General features: G+C 37.0%; 1 protein-coding gene across 4 annotated transcripts in view; it reads right to left on the bottom strand.

The window, feature by feature from the left end:
- The window catches only part of GRIA3 (glutamate ionotropic receptor AMPA type subunit 3), a 391,700-nt gene that overhangs the window by 9,814 nt on the left and 356,227 nt on the right, over positions 1–25,659 (bottom strand). For 2 of the 4 annotated variants that reach the window (XM_056125841.1, XM_056125838.1), the window contains exons 13-14: positions 17,325–17,572; positions 2,000–2,114 (exon numbers count right to left, since the gene is read on the bottom strand). In XM_056125841.1, coding sequence (XP_055981816.1) covers positions 2,000–2,114; positions 17,325–17,572 — 363 coding nt within the window. Of the gene's footprint in view, positions 1–1,999; positions 2,115–16,650; positions 16,766–17,324; positions 17,573–25,659 lie in introns of all 4 variants that reach the window. The other 2 variants (XR_008794065.1, XM_056125840.1) reach the window with 2 other exon arrangements.

Genomic DNA, 25,659 nt, shown 5'->3' with positions numbered 1-25,659 from the left:
CTGGGGAGTTGCTTCACAAAGGTTGGTTTAAAAAGGATTAACTCTCCCCTTTCCCCCAGTGGCTGAGAAATTGTCTCTTTGGGGACAGGTCGCTAAATTCTCAGTCCCAGGGCACCAAGTCTTTGTGTTGGTGTAACCAGGGCACAGCACAAAGAATTAGCTCCCTTCCAGCTTCCAGTTTAAGGAAACTGTCTGGAGGACCCATTAGGTCTTGAATTGGCTCCATACCAATGAGAAAAGCTTTTCTGAGATGGAAAAAAATCAGTATATTTTAGTTTTTATTCCAGAAAATTGGGAAACAACTAGAAGAAAATACTACACTTACTACACTTATCAGTTTTTTATTTAAAATGGGGAAAAATGAGGAAGCTGGTCAGTGACTTTCAGGTCAAAGTGTGTAAACCTGACTAAGCTATCTACCTGTATGAAAAAGCAAAAACTGAACTGCTGAACAATGAAAAGAAAAAAGAGTGGTGCCTTGAGCCCTACCTTGAGGTAGGACACACCAAGGGCCAGGAGCCTTTCTTTGAAAAAAAAAAATAAAATAAAATAGCATTTTGTAGTCATTTTAGAGGAAATGTAACCATTTTGCTGCTGAGTGCAATTTAATGTAATATTCAAATTGTCAACTCAGTGAGCTGAATATCTTATTCAAATATAATCACATATGAGCAAATATGGCCTTTACTAACACTTAAGGCTCGGTTGCTCATCTAGTTGTGGTATTATTTAAAGAATTAAATGTAAATATTATATGGCCAGGTCCTGATTCTATTTTTATAGAACCAGTCCTATAGCTCTTTATCATAATAAAAGGCCAATGGGAATTGAATTGGAAAGTCAATAAGGGGTGGTATGGTCATGCCTCATATTTACAGCAACCTTCCAAATAGTCACTGTTCTAGAGTAAATGACAGCAAGATAAGTGGTAAAAATGGCCGTCTTATGAAAAAATGGAACATCACCTTAAAAAGGATAGTGAAGATATCTGCAAGGGTGTTTATTAGGAAATGGACCAGTTTCTGGAAGTCCTCCCTCTGCCATTAAATTTCTATATTTATATGGTATTTGATGGAGGAAAACACCCTTTGATATAACCCATGTAAACTCCAGCAACAGCAGTGGTTTCAAGTTCCACGTATTTGAGGGTCGTAGAATTCTGTGTTGTGAAATGTAGAAAACCAGTAGCAAAATGGTTTACTGCATAGGGGAAATGAGTGGCATTTCATGAGATGAATTAACTGATACCACAATATTAGTTAAAAAAAGATAAGGCAAAAATTGAAACTAAAAAGAGCTTTCTTAGGGGAGCAAAGAGGGGCAGGAAGGAGGCGGGGAAGAGTGTTTCATGCTTATCAATGTGATGTTATCCAGACAATGTATATACCCTTGAGGAACATGCGACTAAATTTTAAAAATATTACGTACAGAGATTCAAATGACACCTTTGGAAGAAAGAAATGTGACAGACTTAATAGTATTTGAGATTTAATAGATGTTTAACTTGGTAGGTAGCTGGGAGGGGGATAATCATTCTGCTAACAGAGACCAGTCTTTGCTATTTATTCTTGATTTCAGATGAGACTGACATAATATGTTAATAATCAATGGAATTTACAACTACAAAGTCTCTGGCACTGCAAGTGATTAAAAAAAGTACTGTCACAACTGGATCTTTATATTTTTTGTTGTTTTGTCTCTTTGAACTTTCAAAATGTGAAATACAGTAAAACCACCTTATAACACAGCTCATTCTGTTTACAGTTTTGGAAGTGTGGTGGGTCAAATTGACTTCCCTAACCATAACAATATCTCTCCAGATCAATAATAGATACCTTCAAGGCTATTGTTTGCCTTATTCCTTTCATGCTGGTGTTATAAAGGGGTCCCACTGTGTTAGGGAGTGTGTTTTGGGAAGGAAAGCCATTTCAGGGTAGAAAATAAACAGTGGTTCAAAATGTGATTGCTAATCAGTACAAAAAGACCTTCAGCGACTGACCTTACTCCCGGAGTCCTTGGCTCCACATTCCCCCTTATCGTACCACCATTTGTTTTTCAGCTTGTCTAAGATGCCTTGTTCACTGAGTTTCAATACTGCAAGGTTTACAGGCGTTCTTCACGTGGGAAATAACATAAATAACATTATATTATGTTATTTTATGTTATTCAAGCTTCAAACTACTTTAAAACTATAGAAAGCGATAAAGCAGGGGGCCCTGGCCACAGAGTAATTTTAGACACTGCAGGCAACCTGAGCATTACCTTATAAAAAGTTAACACTACAGCAACGCTATGTTTACCAGGGCCTGCCCATATCGCTTTGAGTAATCGGCACACACTGTTAAATAATGAGGATAGAAAAACAGGCACTCTTCAGATCGGTGGTGTGTGGTGAGGAGGGTCTCCCCTCAAGTGACAATCGTCGGCGGCAGCTTGCAGTAGCTTCATGAGAGAGGTGTGTTAGGTTTGATCTAACCGGGTGTCTTGTTGTACTTCCAGACAGAAAGCAAGTTTTGTGGAGGAGTAGGGAAGGGGAGAGGACAAAAAGTGGGTATTGCCGTATTGTGGAAGAAGACGAAAGGAAGAATCCCAACAGAATAGAAAATAATCTACATGAATAGCATGCCTTCTAATTAGTTGTCCCTTATTACACAAATCTGTTACCGAGGTGATAATGATCTCAGAAAGAATTGTAGTTTTATGTTCATGTCTTTATTCACACATTCTCTAGTCTTATGTATGTACTCATCTTAGTATGAAAAGTGCAGAAAACTCTTAGTTTTCAGCAATGAGATTGAAATGGCATATGAATTAATTTATAATTACAGAGTGGATATATGTTTAAATATCTGTGGTCAACTTGGATTACTCAAAGATGTATGGATTGTTTCATTATTAATATGATATGATCTAGCATGACTTGCTGTCTCTGCTACCGTGTGTAGCACTGTTGAGGGACAGTTTAGGTATGCTTTTCTAGTAAGATAAGACTTCCTCAGCTGAGAGACTAATACATCCCAAAAGGTCAGATCCCAAATAGATCTCTGCCTCTTAAAGTATAAGGCAGAGTCAGTGGCCAAAAGTGGGAGATATTACTGGTATTAAGAAAAATACTTTAGGGTAGCAATTTCTTCAGTGATAAAATGAAAATGATGACTTCTACTTGTTCTTTTTTTAGACATAATGCATTTCGAATGAAGCATCTCTAATAATTTTTGATAAAAATGCATTATGTATTGAGAATGGCACATTCTATCATTAGGCTATGTGATTATATTCATAGAAATGATATTGCCAGTCCTAATGTATGTTGTTTTGAATGCTACCAAGTACATAGTAAGAATGTTGACAACATATTTAACTATGACTATGCCATATAATTTCTTAGCTCACTTTTTAAAGAAATTGGACACAGAAATATATTCAGTCATTGACAAGATTTCCTATAGTCACAAAGAATTATTGAATCTTTATCAGATCAAGTTACTAAAGCCTATTTCCTTTCTTTCTTTACTCTTGAGATATGATAAAGGTATAAATTTAAAAATAATCTGCAGTTTCGGAATATTTGATACTTGAAAAGCTCTAAACTTTTAGAGTCTGGGAGGTGATGACATTTTAATTGTAAATGCAGGACTTAGAAGTCAGAATATCTGAGTTTTATATCTCATCAGGAAACTGAAGTTCTTTTATACTTTAAACAATCAATGCTTAGAACCTGACACTCTCAGATCCTAGCCAGAGTTGCATGGCTAACAAAAAATACTAAAATTTTAGAACCCTTCTAATGCATTATTGGCAGCGAAAGTTAGAAATTTTAAAGGAGAGACAGACCATCTATGGCTCTTAAGTTAGTGTTCTGTCCTTTATTCCCCAATGTATGTCCCCCACCCTCTCTCTTTCCCACTATTACTTTTTTTGTTTAATCACTACTACTTTTCCTGCCTAAAGTGAGATGCTGGCAGCCATGCTCAGGATCATGGAAGTTAGCTCAGGTTGCACAACAGAGACTTTCCCATGGTAAATGGGCTTGATTCTGATCAAATAATACAGAGAATTTCTTCTCAGCTTTGTGGGCTTGCTCTTTTCTTACTGAAAATGGCCCAGTATTTTTATGCTGCTCTCTGACTAGGCCTTTACTGGGACATTCCTCCATCAAGGTATTATATACTTCAAATTACTTCATTCAATTCAATTCAACAGCTGCTCTTACTAGATAGCAATAATGGAGCAGTCTGATTAAAGGCACTGGGTCCGAATAGAGATTTCTCTCTAGAGATTCTGGTTTTGAAAGAAATTTTCAGCCTGCAAGTTGAGCTAGATCGATAAAAATGTGATGTGTTAGTTTTGAGCAGTGGTTTTCATGGCGTGGCCCAATGACCCCTGAAGGATCCCTGAAGCCTTTTCATCAGTCTTTCCGAGATAAAAGTTATTTTTAAATTAGTATTAAGATATTCCTTGTCCTTCTTACACATTTATGCATGATGTACAGTAGTTTCTTGGATGCTATGATATGTGACAGCAACAGATTGAGTGAAGAAGCAGAAATAAGAATTTTTCTCTTATATTAAGCTAGATATTAAAGAGATTCACAGCAATAGTATAATTCTACTCCTTACTAATTTGTTTTTGTTTTCAAATAGTTATTTATCATAACAGTGTGCAAAATATATTGGGTTTAGAAATGTTAAATTATACATTCTTTAAAAATCCTTCCTTTGAATTTATGAGAGTAAATATTAATAAATCTAGCATGTATAATCACAATATTGGGGGATTTTTGGAAGAAAGAAGACTTTTCCCACCTGGCATTATTCTGAGTTCCCATCATCCACCTTGCCAAAATTCAGGCTCATATGCCAGCTAAAAATTTAGCAGTCTATTTCTCTGACACATGGGCATAATTCTGCCTTAGTCCAGTGGCTTCCATAGAATGCCTGATTCTGCTTAGTTACTGTTCTCTACTGGCCTCCACGGTGGCAGAAATTCTTAGGTGGGGGTTACTTTACTCTCTATGGAACATTTGACAGTTTCCAGAGTAACTTTTCATTGTCATAACTGAATGGAGAAGGAATGTTATAGTATCTAGTGACTAAGAGTCAGGAATACCACTACATACCCTACTATGCACAGGCCATACCCCACAAACAAATCCCGAGATTTTGATAGTTTTGAGGGTTGAAAATCCTTCTTTTGAGCAGCTAGACATTATACGAGATGTTCCAGGACTTTAGAGAAATATGAAAAATTATATGCTCCTAGAAGTCTAGTCTTTGATTGGAAAAAAAATCACAGGGCTTATGAAATCTGGCAGTGAACCAATGTTCATTTGGGAACTTCTAAATAAAAATGAAGGAGAAAAACAAACATTTCAAGCAGCAGCACAGTCAAGGAGCATAAAAGCTGCAATCAGAAATCACATATAATAACTTAACAAGGTTAGAATAGCTGCCAAGAAAAAAGAAGAGAGTACTTTAAAGGCCAAATCTCTGGGAACTATGTGCTATTGAGGGGTAGAATAAATCCCCAAAATGGCAGAGAAAAGCTGCTTTTACTCACACAATTTTATCTACTACTAGCACCTTATCGGTTGCATTGTCAAGTTCAAATGAAATCAACTGAATGTATTGACACCCCAACACACACATCAGTATCGTTAACATCATTATCAGTTCAGAAGAGTAAGGATTCTACATAAAACACTAGAAAATAGAAATGAACCGAGAAAAGGGCTTCTACAATAGATGCCTTTTCTAAAGTAGAATGATTGTCAGTATTACCCAACCACACATATATTCCAGTATTTTAAATGAAGTGGAATCAAATGAGCATTTGGTTATTTGGAGTATTACTTTCTCCATTAAGCCATTTTTGTTCCCCTCTCCAGTATTTTTTTCATCACCTTATTCTACCTTATTATTTATGCTCATGTTTTATATCTCCTACTGCATTTTTCTCAAAAATAGGAACTATCTTTTATGTAATTATGAATTTGTATTCCCTCTTAGAATAGCTGTCTTGAAAAATATTTATTGACTAGAAAACTCAATTATAGGATTTTGTTTTTTTTCAGTATGGCACTTAATGTAGTTATTATCATACTTATTGTTATGGTTAATAAAGTTTAATGATCACTCTAAGAAGATAAATTTATGGTCACTCTAAGAAATTGAGGTATAGATAAATTAAGTAATCTGCTTAATCCTGCAAATTATCGGTCAGAGCAGCAGGCAAATTATAACATATATCAAAATCTATACTATGTGAGAACACAAAAGTATAGCAGCCTTTTAACTTTTACTTTTTGAGCTTCAGTGTTCATAATTATCTTTATCTTAGGAACTACCAAACTCCAAAAAACTATCACCCCACAAAGCATATCTTGCAGCTGGGGCCTTTTACTATAGTGAAGCAATATTTTTCCAGGGGCATGTTTTAGAACAATTACTGCAGGCCTTAACTGGCACACCTAAGAGAATTCTAAGTCAGAAATATTTATTGTACTCACCTCAATAGAGAACAGAAAGAATTAAACAAAGTAGGTCAGATTTTTATCGTGGAAATTAGTCAGGCATTCTCCTTTCTGAAGGGCTAGCTATCAATTTTATGCTGAGTAGAGCCCTCCTGAGAAAAATACATGGGTTGGCAGGATTAAGAAGAAAGCTGGAGAGGTTTGCAATATAAATTTTAGGGGATCTGAGACTTTCCCTTGTCCAAAAGTATTTTGTTCACTGGTATCTGTAATTTTATGGTGATAATTTAATACCTTTAATGTTGAGAAACATTCCTTGTTAAAATACAGATCTTTCTAGGAAATCAGAAATAAAGCAAAGAGTATCTTGTTTACAAACTCTAATTCTATTTTTTTAAAAACATTTCTGTGGTGGGAAAGAGGGTCATGTTCCCTTTAGGAATATCTAAGTGAAATGGAAGGGGTAAAAATAAGTGTAAATTAGTCATTTGAAAGTATGTGAAGGAAGTGCTGACCTATGGCAGGTTAACAATTCTTAAAAGTGGGGAAAAATTATGAGTGGTATATATATTTTTAAAAAACAAAGGGGTAGTAATGTAATCTATAATACTTTGACAATGAGTTCTGTTTTTGAAGAAAACATAACTGACTTATAAGTTTGCATTTATGCCCTACCATTGACACCTGGCAGTAGCTAAGTTATAAAGAGGTATTACTCACTAATCCAAGACACCTAGACCCAAGTGATGGTTATCTAAGTTTCTGAATCATTCCTGTGATATACTAAATAGCCATTTAAAATGTTAATGATTATCACTGCTATATAAAGAGGCAGTTTTAGGATAACACTGCAACTGCTCTCAACTTCTGTGAAAAGAGAAAATCAAAACAACTAAGAACTTTGATATATTTCAAAAGAGCTCTCCCATTTATTTTTCAATTCTGTTTCAGAAAATAACTAAAATAGGTGACTTAAAGCCATGTTGGATTCATTATTATGAAAAAAGAAATGTGAACAGAGTGATGTGAAAGTGCTGGGACTCCCCATGGTGGAAAAGAAGAAAAATGTGCCTGGTGAATTAATAACCAAGCTGATTCCTCCAAATGATGATACTGGAAGAGTTAAGAGAAGAATTTGTGCCATGAATATGGCTTTAGGCTTGACAATTAGAGGAACCCGGGGTATTGTGCAATTTATCTACCCAAGTGACTACCAGATATATTCTGCTGTAATGATTTGACTTCCTTCTTGAGAAGGATACCTAAAGAGTAAATGTCTGTTTAATTAATGCCAGAAGATTTTCAGTGATGCTCTTAGGAGGGATAGATATATATGTAAATGCAGGGAAATCAGAGGAGTAAAAAATGTTAAAATGTATATTGTACTTGCAAAATTAATTAGAACCCTGCTCTTTCACTGTCACTGTCACTGTCCTGTTGTTCATTGATTTGCTTGAGCAGGCACCAGTAACATCTCCATTGTGAGACTTGTTGTTACTGTTTTTGGCATATTGAATACACCATGGGGAACTTGGCAGGCTCTGCCATGCAGGTGGGTTACTCTCGGTAGCTTGCTGGGCTCCCTGAGAGGGATGGAGGAATCGAACCCGGGTTGGCCGCGTGCAAGGCAAACACTTTACCTGCTGTGCTATCATTCCAGCCCTGAACCCTGCTCTAGTAAGACAATATCTGGATAATAAATCTAGAACTTACTATAGCCTAAGCTGGAAGCTCTCCACTGATGGCTGGCCCATATCCAAATCTCACCCCAAGTAATTAACATTTTCTTCTTGGTACCTAGTAATTTTGGGGAATAACTCTGTAGAATTATTTTTGGATTAATTGAAGGAGAAATGTCCCTTGTTGCTGTTTTTAATTTTTAGCTGACAATATTTCAAGTCTTCATGGTTACAAATCACCATTTCCAACTGATCATTTGCTTCCCTAGCGTTTTGTGGAGAACTCCTACCATTACTCAAGAAATCACAGACCTGTACTGTCAGGCAGCGATAGATACCTCTGCCCAGGTAGGTTTGAATTTACTAAATTAAAGCCAATTGATTAACAAGAAGAGAAGTTTCTTCTTTGCTAGATGAAAGGGTTTACTTTTAAGGTCCTTTATACTTTATTTACCTTGGGACAAGTTAGTGAAGGGATTGACCTGTAATATTTTAAAACCACTGAAGTCTGTGGCACTTCAAAATATGATCTAGACTACACTAGCCTTCAGCTCTTAATGTTCTTTATGTATGTCTTTTTTTGGAGTTTCTGAATTAATATTTTTATGTGACTGAGGGTTTAAATGATCTCATTTCTACTACCAAGCTTTTTCCCCAACATGGGAGCATGCAAATGTGATGTTACAGGACTCAGGCAATGTAAGCAACTGTCATTTTGCAGGGGTAGCTACAATGATTTGTAGAGTTATGCAGTTGTTTTCTGCTAGAAACTCCCTCTGAGAGAGTACTTATACATACATAGTTCAAAAACTTAGCTCAAATCATCTGTTTAACACCTTTCTAATGAGATCATAATTTAACATACGTGAAAAGAGCAAATTCAGTAATGCACGTGTTTGGCATTAGGAGTTGAAAGCTGTGACTCATTTTACTAAGGGCTTAATAATGCTAGTTGTTGAAATCTGTTGATGAGAATTTGTGCTATGGAAGAAAACCCAAATGTCAGTGCATTGCTACAAGCCTCTAAAATTCAAAGGTATGAGTCCCTTGATTTCAAAGAATGAATTTAATTGCTATAGTTCAACCAAAATAGGTCTTGTCTAATGTCCTGCTCTAAAACAGGATATGCCTGATTCTGGACTATCTTTATACCCCAGTTTTTTTGAAGATTTTTACTTGATTTACTCTTGACAGAAAGGTTCCAAAAACAGGCTAAGCTTCTAGAAAAGTTAGTTTTACTTAAAACGTGGCCACTAAGATACTTTTCTTAGTATATAACTGATATGATTCATTTGAACACTATTTTAAGATTGAGTAAAGTCAAACTATCAAATTTTGTTTTTGTTTTTATTAACGTGTTTTCATTAGTTTAACCCAATAACAAGAGAGAGATTCACAAATGCTTGAGAAAGTTGAGAAAGAGAAGACAGAAAATGATCTTTACCAGAAACCTACATAATAAGTGTTTTTGAAGATATATAGTTCATAACTCTAAATCTAGACAAAATACTAATTGATAAAACATACATTTAGACTCTGACCACAGAACTGAAGTTTCCAAGGTGTGAGAGTGGGTAGAGGGGAGAGTGAGCTGAAAGGATCCAGTGGATTGTGATGAAGGGATATTGGCACTCTGATGGGAGGTGTGTTGTTCTAAAATTGCAACCCTAAAGCATATAAACATTTATATGCTTGTAAACCAGTGTTATTCCAATAAAAATAATTAAAAAGTATTCATTGAATTTAATCTGATGGGTGCCAGCATCCTCTTTTTTCTCTCTTTTGCTTTTTATTTGGGCCACACCCAGCAATGCTCAGGCCTTACTTCTGGTTCTGCGCTCAGCGATAACTCCTGGCAGTGCTTGGGGATCATATGGGGTGCCACTGATTGCACTTGGGTCAACCATGTGCAAACCAAGCATCCTATCTGCTGTACTATACCTCTGGCTCCAATAAAATTCTACTTTGTCCTCAGTAGCCCTCCCTTGGCCATATACATACAAAGAATTTTCCAAACAATGGGGTCTTATAGCTGAGTGCCATGCTAGGGCACGAACCACCCCTTCTAGCATGTATTGTAGCATCCATGTATATTCACTTCCAGCATTGATGCTAGCAGTTTCTCTCTCTTTTATGTAATGTAGTATGATATTGCCTTAGTTCTATATTTTGAGAAATATCTGCTTCAAGGCCAGATGAAATTAAGCTGTAAGATGAATCTAACATTTGGAACACACTTTTGCCCCCTCTAAGCAATGAAATTTTGCCTCCTGTGCCAAGGGCCAAATGCGATACCGCTCTCTAGAAAGTCAAAGAGAATCAATTTCAATTGTTTTCCATAAAATAAATCTTTTCCCACCCTACAATACCAACCTCAACTCCCACCCTCATGAAAGCATTTCAATCTTTTCAAATATTTTGTGCTTCTCTTCCATGACTGTCCTTCTTTTCAGAGAGCTTGGGTCTATAACCTTCTCTCCAAATGAAAGGAAAGCAAATGATTTGGTCTTAACAGGGCAGAAAGGGCATTGACATACATTGTTTCACTGTCACTGCAAAAGGTCTTTCCTCTTCACAATTGTATATATGCATTCTTACCGTCAGGATTTCACATCTGCTGCTCTTTCTGTAGCTCTGGTGTTGGACATTTGGTAATTATTTGTCAATAAGAAACACATTCAAGTTATCAGGATAATATCAAAGGCAAATAATAATAAATGTCTTAGTCATAACCATGTCAAGGCCATGTAGTAAACTTCACAAAAAGTTACTAGGATGAATTAATTTTTAAAATTTTTTCTTTCTGGGTTACAATTTTTCCGGTGGTTGAATTTATTCTTTAACACCATCTGGCAAAATGAATGGATTTGTCCGTCATTGGACTGGTTCAGTTCTTAATGCAAAAAGGTCCCATGCTTGAAGCAGCCACTTGAGAGAAAGTGAGGATTTGGTCTTGAGAAGAAGACCTGAGTAAGTTCAAGGAGCAAATTTAGTCACTACCAGGAAAGAAAACTGTCAGGTTCTTCATACTTCCTGGAGGCAGCACCAGCATAGAGACATGCAAACCAATGAAGAGCATAATATACTCACCCTAGTCCTGGATTCCAAACCATTCCTCATGACTCACAGGAACTTCTTCTAAGATCCAGGAAATGCCATCAAACTGTAATGGTTCTTGCCTACACATATAACAGTGTCAATAGTCATTGGATCCATCTTAGCCCTGGGTATCCAAAATGTCTACCTTTGGAGATGGCTCCTGCCAATATAAGATCCATCTTGCTGCAGGTGAAAGGTAGATGCTGATTCTTATTCATTACCTAAGGCCCAAGAATGTCAAACAGTTCTGGTTGTGGAAGAGAAGTGGTTAAGAGATGGTGGCATAGGAGAGGAAAATCGTAGACATACATTGAAGAAGAAGAAATACACACAAAACTGAGGATCTCATTTATACATATGGGAAACACTATACCATCTCATTCATCAATATGCCACCAAATAGAATGCCAAGGCTATTTGGTATTGGGTTTTTCTAATGTATAGATTTTTTACTGTCTTTGCTTACTTGCAAATATGTGTAGGATTACAAAAGAGAGATTACTAGTGATAGGAAGACCATGTTTGTCTTTCTTATTTGCTTTTAGGCCAAACACAACAGTGCTTAGGGCTTTCTTCTAGCTCCCTGATCAGGGATCACTCCTAGCAGTGCTTGGGGACCATACAGGGTGCTGGGGATCCAGCCCAGAGAGGTCACATGCAAGGCAAGCACCTTATTGTACTATATCTCCAGACCAATGTTTGATTTTCTTAAGAGAACAAACTTTTAAAGGTACTTATTCTTTTTTTTATTATGTGTTAATGTTTTTAGTAATTGAGATTCTGTATTTTACAATACCATTAATAATGGTTTCTCATGCACATAATCTCAAAATTAGGTAGTTTAAAATACCCACATAGAAGGAAGCAACTAATTTAATGTCATTTAAAATGATTTTTTATTAAAATAAGTTTGCATGTTACCTTCCTAGAATTATGTTCACTAGTTCTTTCCTTAATTGCTCCATATATTTGAATATAACTAAACTTAATTTGTATTATCAATATCCTGTAAATGATAATACAACCACTTAGTTAATTAATGGAAGTTAAACAAGATAGCTCAGACTCATACCTTACCATCTATGTACCTTACAAGTTAAGGAATATTTCTGACAACTTCCCATTGCAGGGAAGTGGTTTAGAATTGTTTCAGTTAAACATAATTTTCCAATGTACCCAAAAGTACACAGGATGTTCTGATTTTCAACTTGGATGGTATGAACATTGGATGTCTAAATATATCCCTGGGAAATTTCAGGGTGATGTGAGGTAGGCTTATAAAATCCTGTCACCCCAGTGAAAAATCGTTCGTTTTTCTCACCAGATGCTTCTAGTAAAGTAAGACTACATGAGAAATTGAAATTGGTGCGCTTTCCTCAACATTAAGGGAATGATGCCTGGTGGGGTGCTGGGATATCAGAAAAACATTGAAAGTTTGAGATGGCAGGCAGAGGTGGAGGAAGGCTGATGTGATTATATAGTAATTCGGTGACTAAATCCCCATTCTGCTGTGATTTACAGAAACAGACTTGCACTGGCTTTGTCACAAACCCCTTGTGACCTGAGTTTATCATTGAAACAACCTACTGGCTCTTAATTATCACATTTGCGCACACATTGTACTAAAGCACTAACACAAAAAGATGATTTGCAGGTTAAAAAATCCCAAACCACAGTTCTAATTTCCATGATTCTTGTCTGTGCATTTATAGACCAACAAGGAAAAATCAAGTTTGACTTGTTTAAGCTCTATTAGGAAATTGGTAAAATCCAAGCAGTCTTTTAATTATGGCCTATAGCTCTAATTCAGTGCCTACCTCAGTGACTGACCTCGCTTAATTCCTTGTATTTAGAAAATAAATATCAATCTCATTAGTTTAAGAAAGTATACATTAAAAACAGTCTGAACATTGCTGGTTCCTTTTATGGAATTAAAGACATGCTTAGAATTTATAATTGCTCATTCCAGGGGGCAAAAGTCAACAATTTAGCATAATTACCCTTTTATCATTATATAAAGGTTTCAGGAAAGAGACAGAGAGATAAGTACTAAAGGGTTTTCTCTCCTGTTTCAGAGATAATAGGGATAAAAATGTTTTTAAAAAGTAAAAGCACTCATAAATGTCAGGCTTTGTGCTTACTAAAAAATTGTCATTTTCAGTAATCAGTACTGAGTGCTAGAGTGGCTTAAATGTTACATTTGCCTTGTAACCAAGGTATTTGAGAAGGAACCGAATTTCTATGGAAATATATCACTTGCAATCATATTCATACTGCTTATTGGATTTGTAGATATGATAAGTTGCTGTCTGCACTGTTATCAAAAGAGAGCACCCTGAAAGTAAGCAGAAATCTATGAGAGCATTAGCTGTGTGACCTTCTCAGAGTCACTACCATCTCTGGATCTCACTGTATGAAATGATGGTATATTAGTAAATTGTCATGCTAACGGGAATGAGATACTATCAAGAAGTGTGATTCTCAAATCATATTACTAATACATTTAAACCTTATTGGTTTGCACTAACAGGGGGGAAGGGTTTTCTCAATGAGAGAGCCCTGAATGACAAAATTGGGTTGGAGAAAGACAGTTTTATTACTTTAACTCTATCTTGTAATTCAAGCTCACTGTAAAACATTGTCTTAATAGAGGTCCTCTTGAGAACTACTTTGGTGCTAAGTTTGTAATGGATTTTATTGGATATGATTATATCTAATAAATGCTTCCAACATTAGAAAATGGTTTGTTCTCTTAAGAAAAATTCAACTAAATTAGAGTCTAAACTCTTCATTTGTTTATAAACCTCTCTTGGTCTATTAAGTTACACTGTTGACTGGATCTGCTCCAGTTTTTTTTTTACAAAAATGTTCTAAATCAGAGGCCTTCTAATTAATGAGCTTTCACTGCCTTTTATACTTCCTCCACGAATTCATTTTTGGCATCATTTCTAGATAGTGGTAAAATAGATTCTCATTCATCTCTTGCCTCTACTTTTGCTCACTTTCAGAAATCAACATGAAGCAAAAAGGAAGACCAAAAAGGCAAGGTCCTTGCTAATACAAAAATAGAAAAAAACACCACTGGATATACAGCACGAATCATACTGTTATCCATAGTTGAGAAAGGGACTGGCTTATGTTAAAAGGTGGTTTGGAGGAATGATTTTTTAAAAAGTGAAAGATGCCTGGCAGATTAGCACTACATTTCAAAAAAGTTGAAAACATTTAGGAATTACTGAAATATTTTCTATTTGCATATCAAAACTTTGAAAATCATGGACTGCCGACAAAGTTACTTGATAACTTGTAGTGGTATCAGCTGAGACAAGAAAAGGTTGGTTGCTGGCTGTAATTAATGAACAGCTGTTTTAAAGTTTTAGGGGTCTTCTTGATACCAAAACATCTGGGTGAAAAGTAAAAATTTGGTCAAATACTTGCAGATGTTTGCTTGTCTGTTTATATAACATTAGACATGAGATTATTTGAAAACTTCTGATCATTTGCCATCATGTGGATGTTTTAGAATCATCTTGATACAGTCCTTTTTAACCATGCTGAGTGTGGATGATGGATTCATAAGAGAAATGTGTCCAGTACAGCTCATTTTCACTCTGCAACTCAATTGAATGTTATAATTGCATTCTCTGTGGCCTCCTAATGACATGGAGTAAAAGGAATAGTTGCTAAATATTTTAGGCATCATGTTAGCCATTGCGATACTAAACGAGCCAAAAGTTTGGCAAAACTGTCAATGTCATCAGTTCACATTGGTGGGAAAGGAATTTAATGCATTTTGAACACAAAGTAAAACCTTGATTAATTGGAATCCATAAGGGATGAATGAAATTTTCTACAAGAACTCTCATTTTTTTCATTCTTGGTTAATGACATTTTTTCTTAAAATGTGTATATCCATTTTCTTGCCTCAGGTAAGCAGTCTGAGGGTCAATCCAGATGCAGAGAAGATATAGGAGACAGAGTTGACTGCGACCTAACAGGTCATCTCTTGGTCTCTTGGCAAGTGATTACAAAATTCAATTTCTTGAAGTCTTCTTTTTAAAAAAGTACTATTTCTGCTTTCTCATCAATGTGAAGTTACTGAAGTGGGGGGAAGTGTTTAGGTGAGTTCTGGTTAATCAAGGTTTTACAGTAAAAGACCTGAACAATGCCTGGTAAGTTTATGCGCTGATGAAAGTTGTTCTTAAATTTATTTCTTTGAAAGCTTTTTGTAGCAGTGTTTCCAAACCCATATTGTACTGCAGACTGGCAAACTAACTTTTCCATTAGGTTCCTGAGGAATGGAGAAGGAACTAGAGGTGCACAGCTGTAACCATTGTCTCTGAAGGAGAAAAGTTTTGGCTTGCCTGTCTGTTGGCCTGTGGTTGGGAAACACTGTTTTTCTTCACCTTAAGAAGCTCATGGTATCTTGATTGTACAAGAGCCGATCTTATATGCTTCAGTATGATTCTCATGCCTTTTGGGTCATGAAGGATTCTGTTTTCAGGTGTTGTCCTGTACTTACCCACTGTGTCTTTCTGTCACTTGGTAGCTTCTCTTCTGTGTTTGTCCCTATTTCTTGTTTGGATAAAGATTATTCATTCTTTTTCACCCCGAAGAGTGTTAAGGAGCAAAATGAATGCCAAGATGAGATGGGTTTTCTTATGATAGCGGCCTGGATAACAATTAGACCTACCTGATCCAAGAACATGGCTAAAGAGAAGCCAAATCAGGGATTCATACAGACAGAGTATCACAGTTAGGCGACGCACTTGTTGAAATATACAAATGTCTTTGCAAAGTCCGTATATGGGGTGGCCTGTTGAAGAAAGACCCCATTTAACTTGAAACCGAACTTCTTTGGATTTCAAGATAAATGGGGTCAGCTTAAATAGGCCATCACATATAGAGAACAACACTTCATCACTCATACACATAATTAAAGGAGCCAACTCTAATCATCAACCAATCTCCATGAGCAACCAACACACCGTAGGGGGGGGGAGGGCTTTAATATGATTTTATTAGATGGATTTGATTTCTCACACTACTCAGTTGAGGCAGGTGGGGACAGTCTTAAGGAAACCCTTGGGCTATGAAAAGCCAAAGGCATTAAAACCCACACCATGCACTTCATAAGGCAACCTGTCTGATGTGTGACCAGGGAGGGAAGTAGGGTGTATGGGGAGACTCTGTCTGGGAGTTTAAGAAGGGACCCAAGTTAGATCAAAAATTTGGGCAATACCCTGAAGACTTTCTGTTTCCCAAAGCTGCCAGGCAGGGGAATAACCTGGTCATTCCACTTTATGTGTGAGTCTTGTGCTCTCTCCTCAATAATAAGATAACAGTCTTGCCGATTACTCGTCACTAAGGGTACCCGGTTGTGGTGACATTGAGGCTGACCTTGGAGTCACCGCCCCCGCTGCCGCACTCTCCTTTGTCGTACCACCATTTGTTTTTCAATTTGTCCAAGAGGCCTTGCTCATTCAGTTTTAATACTGCCAGGTTAACAGCATTTCTTGAAACGATAAAACATAACTTGTAAGAAAATGCACAAATGCTTAGGAAATCGTTAACGTATAAAAAGGAGCACAAGAGGACAAATTGGCTAAATTTCACAGAACGTGGAGCTATAAAAATGTCTGTACAGCAAATACAGGGTTAAATATTGGAAGGTGGCATGGAGGATAACATTTGTTCAAAACTGAAGTGTGCGGGATGGGGAATTGTCTTTGAGAAAAAAAGTAACAAGAACACCACATCCATGCAATTAACATTCGTCACATATGGCACCATAACTTGGCTTTTACCATTTAAATTGAAAAAGCCGTTGAACTGTAAAATTAAAACAGCAACAAACAGTCAGAGAGGACAACACAGAGAGAGAACATTGAAAAAATGGATGCATTAAATAGATGAAACCATAATTTACCGTCTTATTTAACTCCATGGAATATTGCAGATTTTAAACTTTTAAAAGTTACCTCAAAATCCACAAGAAAGAAAATGACAACAAAATGCATCAGGGTAGGTGGAATACTATAACAACACGGATATTGTTATATTATTCCACCCACCTTAATGCTGAGCCTTTAGGGGTTGCCACACCATAGCCTTTGGAATCCAGATTTCCACCAACTTTCATGGTATCACATGGTTTTCTCTGCTCGATGTACTCATTCATGGTTGACTCTAGCAGGAAGGCAAACTTTCCCTTTGACTTCCGCACTCGTGCCACTCCGTCTGCTGTTGTTTTGGTAAACACAGATGGCTCTGCTGATTTCATGTAAGACCACATTTTCTCATAAACAGCGATTTTGGACCTCTGTAACAAAAAAAAAGGAATTATTAGAGATACCAGATAATAAAACTTGTAAGACAACTTAGTGCAGGGGTTCTCAAAAACTTTTTAAAATTGCAACTCCCAATAAGAAAAGCGTATTCTCCAGTAACCCGGTACATACATTTGTCCATATATAAACATGGTTCCAACATGGGTTTCTCAAAACCATACTCATCTTTCCTAAGTGTAATGCTCTTTGATATTTTTTATTCTATAGTAATTCACTTAAAAATGCTGCTCAGGATCCACTACATTGATTTCATGACTTCACTAATGGGTTGCAATCTAGTTTGATAAACACTTTTTGGTTTAATTTTCTCAATGCAGAAATTGCTCTTGCAATATTTTGCTATGTAATTATCCTTTACTTGCTTGAAATAAAGGCCATTGCAAGGGAGTATACAACTCTTAGTCATCTTGCTCTATCATGGCACAATATTTTTGGTATAAAAGTACATCCTGTTTGAAGCTGAAATTTTTCTATGACAGTCATTCTTTAGTACCACCCACTAGCATTATGTGAAAACAATTCTGTTATTCTTTCTATATGGCAGTACATCAAATATTGCAAGCCTGTCATTTTGTCATTTTGCCTTTTCGCCTTTTCATCTTTTCCTCATTAGGATAAACTCCACTAACCTTCACAATTTTGGTCTTTTTTTCATAGGGAATCTAGTTTATCTTAAATGGTCATGTGTAGAAACAAACATGGCACCTCAGATATATAACAAAGATAAAAAGAAAAGAAAATTGTTTACATCTGATAAGTAGATATTTGTTTTCTATAAAATATTTAGTCTACTATTCTTTCAACAAAAATGTATTGAGCATACGACACCCTGGGGGTGTGAAGAACATAATAAAGTCTCTCTCAATTCAGGTCAAGGTCAGACCAAAATAGTCATTTTTTACAATTTTTATTAGTGAAACACCATGAGGTACAGTTGTAGACCTACAAATTTTTGTGCTTGAGTTTCAGTTATATAATGATTGGGTACCCATCCCTCCTCAAGTGCCCATTCTCCACCACCACTGACCCCAGTATCCCTCCCACCCCGCATCCTCCCCATCCCACCCTGATTCCGTGGCAGGACATTACCCCTGTTCCCTCTCTCCCCTTGGGCGCCCCATGGATGGTCTGCAAAAGAGGCACCGAGTAGCAATCATATTCAGTCTGTAGTCTACTTTCAACATGCATCTCTTATCCTGGGAGGATCCTCCCAACACCCTTTACAAAATAGTCATTTTTTATGTCAGTCAAATTTCCCTGATATTTACTTTTCCGAATATTTATATTTCATATCATAAAATTTCATTCCAACTCATGTAGCTCATTTTTCATTTGCTTGCTTTTGGGCCACATCCAGTGGTGCTCGGAGCTTACTCCTGGCTCTTTCCTCAGGGGATTACTTATCATGGGGCTTGGGGATCATATGGGATGCTACGGATTGAACTGGGTTAGTTACATGCAAGACAGTTACCCTACCAACTGACTATTGCTCTGGCCCCTAAATTCCGATAGTTCTTAGAACACATACAAAATGCTTACTGTTTTATATAGAAATATGTTTTTAAGGATTTTGTGAATTTTAGATGTGTTAGAAACTAAGTATTTAGGAATAGGAACCATAGAGAAACATCTAAAGCACCATTTAAGTAGAAGGTGAGCTAATATTGTATAAACTATAAACATATGCCATATTTCCAAGTGTTGTTCATAGGATTTCCTTCCTGGTCCTCTCCCCACTCCAGCTTTTCTCATTACTCATTTAGTTGCTCTTCTATGAAAGAGAATTTCATTGAATCTTTCTAGAGGCCTCTTGGAACTGCTCAAATAATCCCAGATAGCTACAACTCCCAAAGCTGTTTCCATGGAAATTAAACGCTGTGTTTATGGCAATCAGACTTTTACTGAGGCTCTCATTATACTCAGCTAATCCATCTAATATATAAATCTGATCAAATTACTTTATCCTTTAAAATCCTCTAGTAGCTCTTTAATACTTACGGGGAAAAATCCAAACAACGTTTGGTATTCAAGAGTCTTTATAATCTTGACTACATTCCCAGTAATTGTCACACAGGACTGCTACTCACTGTTCCCTGATATATGTTTCATACTTTCATGTCTAGTGCATTTGGTGATGCTTTTATTTCGGCCTGAATTATCCCTTTTTATTCATAAGGCCCAGAACAAATATGTTTTCTGTGAAATATTTCCTGATTCTCCACTGCTGCCCCTCCCATAAAATGCTTCTTCGGCAGTTTTCCCAAAGCATACAATTCATACTGTACTGTATTATAGTGAGCTGACGATGTGTTTGTCTTTGCTGCGCTATTGGCTGTTTTCTTTGAGCACAGGGTTCATGCCTTTTTAATTTTGGTAGCCCTCTTGGAAGCCAGCAGAATGTCAGATGCGTGGTAGCTACTCAAGATATATTTGCTTAATAACTGAAGCTCAGACCTAATCTGGTTTACAACTAGATTTTTGGTCAATGATTTCAGAAAGTTGGTGAAATATTTCACTACCATTAATTTTCTATTACTGTAGAATTCTGAGGCTGAACATTTTTTATATGTCTGTGGGACATCTGTATATCTTCTTTGGAGAAATGCTTATTCATGTCATTTGCCTATTAAAAGAAAATTGGCCACTTTCTTCTTTGTTTTGTGCTGTATGAATTCTTTGTTTTGACTTATCTGCCAAATTTGCACCAATAATTTCTTCTTTTAATAATCAAGCTCTTCTAAAATTTTGAAATTCTACTATTGATATTTGTTCTTAGTCCATATTTTATTATCTTTAATATGTAAAGCAAATTCTAGGCATAACAGCAAAATACATCCTCAATGACTATTTCATTCTAGTGTAATTTCCTAGTTAGCTACCCAAAGAACTAAAAAAATATTAAACAACCCACATGCATAGAAATATATAAAATGTTGTAAGAGCATTTCTGTATGTGTCACAAAATTTAAGAAGTAAACCTTTTTTTCAGTCCACACCCAAATGTAATCAGGGGTCTTGGCAGTGCTTAGGGGGACCAAATGTGGTTCTGGGAAGTGAACCCAGGTCAGTTGCTTGCATACACATTTCTCACTGTATTATCTCTCTGACATAAGAAATAAAAAATTTTAAAGTTAAAATATACCTATGTATCCTTCCATAATTTTTTATATCAGGTCACTTTCAAACCAAAAAGTAACTACTACAGATGATAACCTAACTTTGGATGGTTTGACATAGATTTTTTTTTTACTTCTTAGTGATGAAAAACAATTATTCACTTTTAGTAAAATATGTAATTAATTTTTTTGAAGTTTTTTTTAGTGAAGCACCATGAGGTACAGTTGTAGACATACAAATTTTTGTGCTTGGGTTTCAGTTATACAATGATCGAGTACCCATCCCTCCACTAGTGCCCATTTCCCACCTCCAATGCTCCAAGCACCCCTCACACCCCCGCCATCCCACCCCACCCTTGTGGCAGGGTAATCCCTTGTTCTATCTCTCCTTTTGGGTGCTGTGGTTTGCAAAAGAGGTATTGAGTGGCAATCATGTTTGGTCTATAGTCCACTTCCAGCATGCATCTCATCCTGGGAGGATCCTCCCAACACCCTTTATTTGGTGCTCTCTTCTCTATCTGAGCTGCCTTTTCCCCAGCATGTGTGGCTGGCCTCCAAGCCATGGAGTGAACCTCCTGGTACTTATCTCGGCTATTCTTGGGTGTTAGTCTCCTATTTTGTTACTTTATGTTCCCCAGATGAATGCAATTTTTCTATGTCTGTCCCTCTCTTTCTGACTCATTTTGCTTAGCATGATACTTTCCATGTAATACCACTTGTATGTAAATTTCATGATTTCATCTTTTCTAACAGCTGCATAGTACTCCATTGTGTGGATGTACCAAAGTTTCTTTAACCTGTCATCTTTTTTCGGGCACTTCATTTTTTTCCCCCAGATTTTGGCTATTGTGAAAAGTGCAGCAAAGAACATAGAAGTGCAGATGTCATTTTGACTGTACTTTTTTGCCTCTCCAGGATATATTCCCAGGAGTGGTATTGCTGGGTCAAATGGGAGTTCAATTTCTAAATTTTGGAGAATTGTCCATACTGTTTTCCAAAAGGGCTGAACCAGTTGACATTCCCACCAGCAGTGAAGGAGGGTCCCTTTCTCACTGTATAATTAAAAAATTTTAAATTATGTACTCTTGGTAGCTTGCCAGGCTTTTTGAGAGGATTGGAGGACTCAAACCCAGGTCAGCTGCATGCAAGGCAAACGTCCTACCAGCTGAGCTATTGCTCCAGTCTTAAATTATGACATTGTTTTTAATTTTCAGTATAGTATTCAGTAAATTACATAATATATTAAACACTTTATTATAAAATAGCCTTTGTAATATTTATAAATGTGTTTATTATAAAATAGGATTTTGGTGATGATTTTCCCTACTGGAGGCTAAAGCATATGTTCTGAGCATATTTAAGGTGGGTTAATATTTGATAGGTTAAATATCACTTAATCACTTAACTTCCCGTTAGTCGTCGATTTGCTCGAGCGGGTGCCAGTAACGTCTCCATTTGTCCCTGTCGCGTGCTAGTGTAGCCCAATGGCATCTGTTCGCTCCGGGAACATGAAGGGCCTCAAACCGATCGTTCATGATCTTGACGAAGAAGTCTGACCATCTGGTAGGTGGGCGGCCACACGGTCTCTTGACATCCCGTGGAATCCAATCAGTAACAGCTCTAGTCCAACGGTCGTCTTTAAATCTCATTACGTGACCAGCCCATCTGATTTTCGACACCTTGGCAAATGAGACAGCGTCCCTGATCCTTGATCGTCGACGGATGTCAGAACTCCGGATTCCTTCTCTCATTTGAGTGAAACGTGATATTCCAAGCATAGCTCTTTCTATTCTTCTTTGGGAGACCTGAATGGCGTTCTCATCTTGTTTGCGTAGGGCCCAGGTCTCTGAGGCATATGTTAATGCAGGAAGAACAGTGGAATCAAAGAGATGTGCCTGGAGCCGGAGGTTCTTCGTCCTCTTAGCTATTTCTTCGACGTTCTTGAAGGCGTTCCAAGCCGCTCTCTTCCTCCTGCACAGCTCGGGTGCCAGGTCATTTGTCATGTTGACCTCTCGACCTAGGTAGACATAGCTGTTGCATTCGGAGATGGTCGTTCCATTGAGAGCAAATGGGGCGTCAGGAACAAGGCTGTTTCTCATAAACATTGTCTTCGTAAGATTCAGCTGTAGTCCTACCTTTCCACACTCACGGTCAAAGTCGGCCAGCATTTGTGCCGCTTGGCTGATGTTTGGTGTTATTAAAACAATGTCATCAGCAAAGCGGAGGTGGTGTAATTGCCGACCATCTATCTTCACTCCCATTCCTTCCCATTCCAGTCGTCGCATGATGTTCTCGAGGGTGGCACTGAAGAGTTTTGGTGAAATGGTATCACCCTGCCGCACCCCTCTCTTGACATCAACGATCACTTCTTTGTAGAATGGTGAGATCCTGGTAGTGAATCCGCAATAGAGCTCACGGAGGATCCTGATGTATTGGGCTTGAATGCCCTGATTGGCTAGGGCTTCAATGACCGCTTCCGTCTCAACAGAATCAAAGGCCTTCTTTAAATCAATGAACGTTAAGCAGAGCGGCATCTTGAACTCCCGAGAAACCTCAATGAGCTTTGTTATTGTGTGGATATGGTCGATGGTGCTGAATCCTTTGCGGAACCCTGCTTGCTCGCATGGTTGTCCTTCATCTAATGTTCTGCCAATCCTATTCAGGATGACTCGAGTGAACAACTTGTAGATGACAGACAATAGGCAGATCGGGCGATAGTTGCCAATGTCATGGATGTCTCCCTTCTTGAACAGTAGTACGGTCCTGCTGGTTTTCCATTGGGACGGAACCTTGCATTCAGACAGGTAGCGAGTGAAGAGCCGAGCCAGTGTATTGATGAGTACTGACGGCAGGTTCTTCAGGTGTTCAGGTCTGACCTTGTCTGGGCCGGGTGCTGTTTGTTTCTTTACCGACGAAATGGCGTGTCGGATTTCGGAGGGGAGAACGTTGGGAACAACATACCCATCCTGTGGAATTTGGTATGTTGGCAAGGGACATGGCTATCGAAGAGATTTGAGTAGAAGTCATGGATAATCTTCTCCATTGCCGTTCTGGAGGATGTGATGGATCCATCACATATTTTTGATGGACATTTAAAATTTGCAGTTTGTTTATTGATATTTATATATTGGTGTATATACTCTATTCTGTGCTGAAGGTGTGTACAGTGAACTTAGTTTTATCAGCAACATGCATCTCTTTATATTTTTATCAGAATATGCATCTCTTTTAGTAACTCTATGACATTTTAATCCATGGGTATGTGATATTTTATTTACCCAGTAGAATATTTATTTATTAATAAAATAAATATTTATGTGATATTTATTTACCCAATCCCCTTTTGAAGAAATCTTTGGTCAGTTCCATTTGGGGATGGAGGGAGGGCATTGCAGGTAAGAATGGTTCATCTTTGTCAAATCATACCTGAGTGAAATGGGGAAAGTGTAGAACAGTTTCTCTCTTATAACTATTTATAAACAGGGTGTTGCTCCCAAGAAAAATTTATAAGCCAAGGGCATAGGGGCTCATGAATACTGATCTAAGTACTCCATAATTTGGACTCATTTACTTGATTTACTTGTGCTCTTTGATTGCTGACGGATACAGGTTAAAAGGTTCATTTCCAAGGCAATGATGCGTTTCTAGGAGAATAAATGGCAATGATCAAAGTGAGCATTTTAAACATATTTGGTATACATGGAACAGATATTAATGGATGTAGTAAGTGAAGAGTTGACTATTGGCAGAAATTATTGGGCTCTAGCTGATGACTAAATTGTGAAAGAGGTTAGAAGACAGGAAAAGAAATGGCTCATAAATGAGAAAAATTTAGCTGAAATGTTTGTCTTACTGATGAGTATTTCAGCCATGATATTAATATTTAGACCAAAAATACATTATGAGCATTTTCCCAGCCTGTCATATTTTGGCTAAAATACTGAATGCAATAAAAGAGTCAAATCTTAGCTCAGTCTTTGGGAGAAATTTAAAAATATGGGCAAGACATATAATGGCAATTTTATTTTTCTTCAGCCCTCCACATTTCATTTATTTCATCCCAAAGAGAACTATTTTGTGTCCAAGAATGAATAATTAATGTTTATACAGAGATACTATGAGAAATTCTTTTAGCATTACTAGATAATTAGCAAATAAAGTACAACAGGAGAAATGCATATATGGAGAAAGAACAAATTAATCCAAATCATAGACAAAATAGAGCTCCAGAACTTAACAATCACGGTTCCAATTGTTTGTAGTCAATCATGAAGGTCAATGATATGAAGAAACTTGCCATTTTGTTGGGGGAAAATCTAAATATTGGGCACTGTAAAGAAGCAAGTGATTAGTGAGTACATGTAGCCCACTTGTATTTCTTGTATTAGACTTGCATTTCTTGAGATGGTGTTAATTACCACTTATCACAATGCATAGAATAGCTTTCTAGTTACAAAAGCATTCCTATGAAGACTCAGCTAAGTACAAGAATTATATAGCACATTAGTTGAGAACATTATATCCTGCTTGGGTAAATTATGGTAGCTGTATAAATCATCTAGCTCCAGTGTGACTCACTGTCCTCATCCAAAAAAGTAATGCTTTTTGTTGGTTTTTTTTTTTTGTTGTTGTTGTTGTTGTTGGGGCCACAACCAATGATGATTGGCATTACGATGATGCAAGGCAAACACCCTACCCACTATACTATCTCTCCAGCCCCTGAAATGAATTTTTCAAGTGCCTATTCCTAAAGTTTATTCAGAGAAATTCATGAGTTAATATATTTATATATATTGCAACAGTGATTTGCACACAGAAAATGCTAGGAAAATACGTAATTTTATAGCACAGAAAGCATAATTTGTTTTAGTGAAAGAATTTAATGGCACTATAAATTACTTTAGTTCCATGTTTACAGAATCATTACTTAATTTTATGGAAGA

The sequence above is a fragment of the Sorex fumeus genome, unplaced genomic scaffold, assembly GCF_029834395.1.
Source record: "Sorex fumeus unplaced genomic scaffold, SorFum_2.1 ptg000058l, whole genome shotgun sequence".
NCBI lineage: Eukaryota > Metazoa > Chordata > Mammalia > Eulipotyphla > Soricidae > Sorex > Sorex fumeus.
Note: the sequence above shows the minus strand (reverse complement) of the source record. Positions and strands in the feature narration are given on the sequence as shown.